Genomic DNA, 3,791 nt, shown 5'->3' on the forward strand with positions numbered 1-3,791 from the left:
CAGAGCCTCCATCTCCACCAGGCTGAGCGCTCCACTCACTGTGGGCTGGAGAACTGGGCTCTGCAAGTTCAGCAGCCCCTAATGGAGCCCCATTTCTGTGGGGAAAACATGAAATTCTGCTCAGAACATTAATTCTGTGCAAATTTTGCATTGTGCAGTGGTGCAGACAGGGACGGCTCCCGGCCCCAGCTCGCCAAGCGCGTGCTTGGGGCGGCATGACGCGGGGGGTGTTCCGCCGGTCAGCGGGAGGGTGGCAGGCGGCTCCAGTGGACCTTCCACAGGCATGCCTCGGGAGGGTCTGCTTGTCTGCGGCTCCGGTGGACCTCCCACAGGCATGCCTGTGGATGCTCCACCGGAGCCGCGGGACCAGTGGACCCTCCGCAGGCACGTCTGCAGGAGGTCCACCAGAGCCGCGGGACCGGCGACCGCCAGAGCGCCCCCCCCCCCCGTGGTGTGCCGCCGTGCTTGGGGCGGCGAAATTGCTAGAGCCGCCCCTGGGTGCAGAATTGCCTTAGGAGTTAAAGGCAAGAGATACTAGAAGTAATGGATAACGTTCTTTCATCAAAATTGCTTTTAGTTTAAACTATTTTTATAGCCATCCAATAACATGTGACACTGCCTGAAATTTACAAAATAACCTAGGAGGGTGACAAACCATCAATAATAAATGCAGAGAGCTCCTGTTTGCGCTCATGCCATGTACAGCCCAGAGTTTTTAACTTAGCGACTATCTACATTGACAGCAATGAATGGAAATACAATTCATGCCAAACATCCGATATCAGGGATAACCATTTAACTTCTGAAAGCGATTGCCTTCATTGCAATCCTTCTCAGGGCATCCTTGACCTCCTTGTTTCTCAGACTGTATATGAGGGGGTTGACTGTGGGAGTCAGGACAGTGTAGAGCACAGAGAAGACTTTGTTCAGACCAGGTGACTGATATCCTATTGGAAAACCGTAGATAATAATGAGGGCCCCATAGAAAATGCTAACAATAAGGAGGTGTGAGGAGCAGGTGGAGAAGGCTTTTTTTTTTCCTGTGGTGGAAGGGATCCTAGAAATAGTCAATATGATCCTGTAGTAGGAAACCAGGGTTAGTAAACATGGAACCACAACCACACAGGCAGCAAAGGTAAAAGTTACAACCTCAATCTTATAAGCACCGGTGCACAACAGTTTTAGCAGAGGCATTAAATCGCAGAAGAAATGGTCTATCACATTGGAAATAAAGAAAGGCAACCTGAATACCATAACTATGCTTATCACAGGAACCACAAAGCCAGCAGCCCAAGAACCAGCTGCTAGCAGAAGGCAAGCCTTGAAGTTCATTATTGCTGAATAATTTAGCGGATGGCAGATGGCTAAATACCGGTCAAAGGACATGACTGATAAGAGCAAACACTCAGAAATACCCAGGGAACCAAACACATACAACTGTGTGATACAGCCCATGAGTGAAATCACTTCATGCTCTGTCAGGAAGGTTCTCAGCATCTTAGGGACAATGGTTGAGATGTAGCAGATCTCCAAGATGGATAAGTTGCCCAGGAAAAAGTACATGGGGGTGTGAAGGCTGCGATCAGCCAATACAATGATGAGAACAAGCATGTTCCCAGAGATAGCAATCATGTAGATAAATAAAACTGTCACAAAGGGTAGGAGCTGCAGTTCATGGAGGTTTCCAAACCCAAGCAGGATGAATTCTGTGGTGGCACTTCGATTTTCCTTTGCATTGTTGACAATGGTATCCCACTAGACATATATATTTGAAAAAAAAATAACTCAATCATTGGTCAGCAAAGCTCAATTGGTATGAAAGCTCAGCTCTCCTCATCTAAACTAGGGCTCTGATCATGCCTACACTTATATTTTTTGAGTATACATATGCATCTATTCCAGCTATCTACTATGCACCTTCCAACTTCTAGAGCAAATGACACAGGAATTCTACAACTACAGGCTGTTTCATTCCCACAGTATCGTCCATCCCATGCCTGGTAAACTAGCTCTAGAAATATAAATTCAGGAAAAAAATATTCAGAATGGGAAAATATGTATTCACAAAAATGCCATTGTCTTTTAAAAAGGGATGGGAATGTGATTAGCGAGACAGAATTTCTAAATTTTCCACTCATGTCAATGACCATGGCATCCACTTATCTTGGTGCTGAATTTGGACCCAGATCTCTACAAAGTGACTGAGATGGTTGGGTGAGCAAGAGGGTTATGAACATTCCAGGATTTAGCTAAAGGCAAATGCTAAAGGGATTTTGTGTTGAATGAAACACTGTATGATTCTGTCTTTTGCATAATAAACCATCTCAGCTATTCAGGGGTCAGACCTAACACTCCCATTTTGATAGCCCCCAAACCCAGTTGGTTTTTTTCTTAAATAAATGATTTTAAATAAATAAAACAAACACACCTGGCTATCGACTTCATCCTTCTTCATAAATGAAGAATCCGTCAGCAGCAATGCTGATCTTCCCTGAGTCCTCTCATTCACACTATACCCTGCTTTTATTAATGTATTTGCTCTAGTTTATACACAGCAGGAATAATTACAGAGAATTGCTCTCTGTTAGGAGAAAACAGGGGCCATTAATTAAATTGGATTAGTGCCCCAATGGGAATATTTTGCTTTTGTTGGGAGAACCCCTTTCTGTTGGTTTACAGGCAACGTTTCATCAGACACTGACTTCATCATCTTTCCATCCATCCATCCATCCATCCATTTATCTTGGTGCCTATCATGGTATCATCTGAGCACCTTCCAGGAAAACAGACTAGTATAACAAGCCCCCAGTGGTCTTCTCCAAGACTTCCACTCTTCCTCTCCCAGTGATTATCCTCAGATGGACTTTCCTGTGTAGCCTTCTAATCTATAAACCCGCAGGTACCAAAGGATTCCCTGAAGAACTGAAAGAGATCCTGTCTGACACAGAGAGGAATTTCAGGAGACTTCATTGTGTTAGGAGACATCAACACCATGCAAACTATCCCTCTAACAGAATAGCCCAGCATCTCCTGTTCAATTAGCCTTTGTCACTGATTTCAAGAGAAGAATGCAGGCCACAATTTTCAAAAGCGTCTATTGATTTCAGGTGTCTTCATTTTAGCCTGTCCAATGTATTGCTCTGGGGTATAGGAACCCAGATGCCTATGTGTGACAGCAGTGTGCATACCCAGAGGCACAAAACTAGAGGTTTAAGAGCTTTTTTACTGCAAAACCTTGGATGCTAAACAAATTTAGGCACCTATAGCATTCAGTGGTAGCTGAGGGGGGCTTTGTGAATCCCAGCGGGGACTGATTCTGAGTTTTAGGCACCTAAATCTCTTTGTGAATCAAGCCTAAAGACTCTTTTGAAAATAGGATGTATGCACTTTTATTTTTCCCTAGGTAACTTACCCAAAGCCACACATGGAGTCTGTATCAGAACCAAGAACTGATCATAGAATCATAGAATATCAGGGTTGGAAGAGACCTCAGGAGGTCATCTAGTCCAATCCCCTGTTCAATGCAGGACCAATTCCCAACTAAATCATCCCAGCCAGGGCTTTGTCAATGATCTCCCATTTCCTGAGTCCCTGGGCACTGCCTGTCCACTGGATAGATCGAGATACAAAAGGAGCACTTAAAGACAATAAAGTCATTGCAGAGAAACAAAATTAATTCTTTGTTTCAGTCATCATGGCCGAGTCTGTTAGAGAGATTCCCAAACCTGATCCGTCCTTTGTAGGTTACAAATCTGAGGAATTGTCACAGATTGAAATGTCATTAGAGGAGG

The 3,791-nt window shown here is 44.5% G+C and overlaps 1 protein-coding gene across 1 annotated transcript; it reads right to left on the minus strand.

The window, feature by feature from the left end:
• Nucleotides 1–795: 795 nt before the first annotated feature.
• LOC123347839 (olfactory receptor 10A2-like) lies at nucleotides 796–3,426 on the minus strand. The gene is made up of 3 exons (XM_044985028.1): nucleotides 3,413–3,426; nucleotides 2,429–2,540; nucleotides 796–1,755 (listed from the first exon to the last, which is right to left on the minus strand). The coding sequence occupies exons 1-3, from the start codon at nucleotides 3,424–3,426 to the stop codon at nucleotides 796–798; spliced, it is 1,086 nt and encodes a 361-aa protein (XP_044840963.1).
• Nucleotides 3,427–3,791: the final 365 nt, after the last annotated feature.

This window comes from Mauremys mutica, chromosome 13, assembly GCF_020497125.1.
Source record: "Mauremys mutica isolate MM-2020 ecotype Southern chromosome 13, ASM2049712v1, whole genome shotgun sequence".
NCBI classification, from domain to species: Eukaryota; Metazoa; Chordata; order Testudines; family Geoemydidae; genus Mauremys; species Mauremys mutica.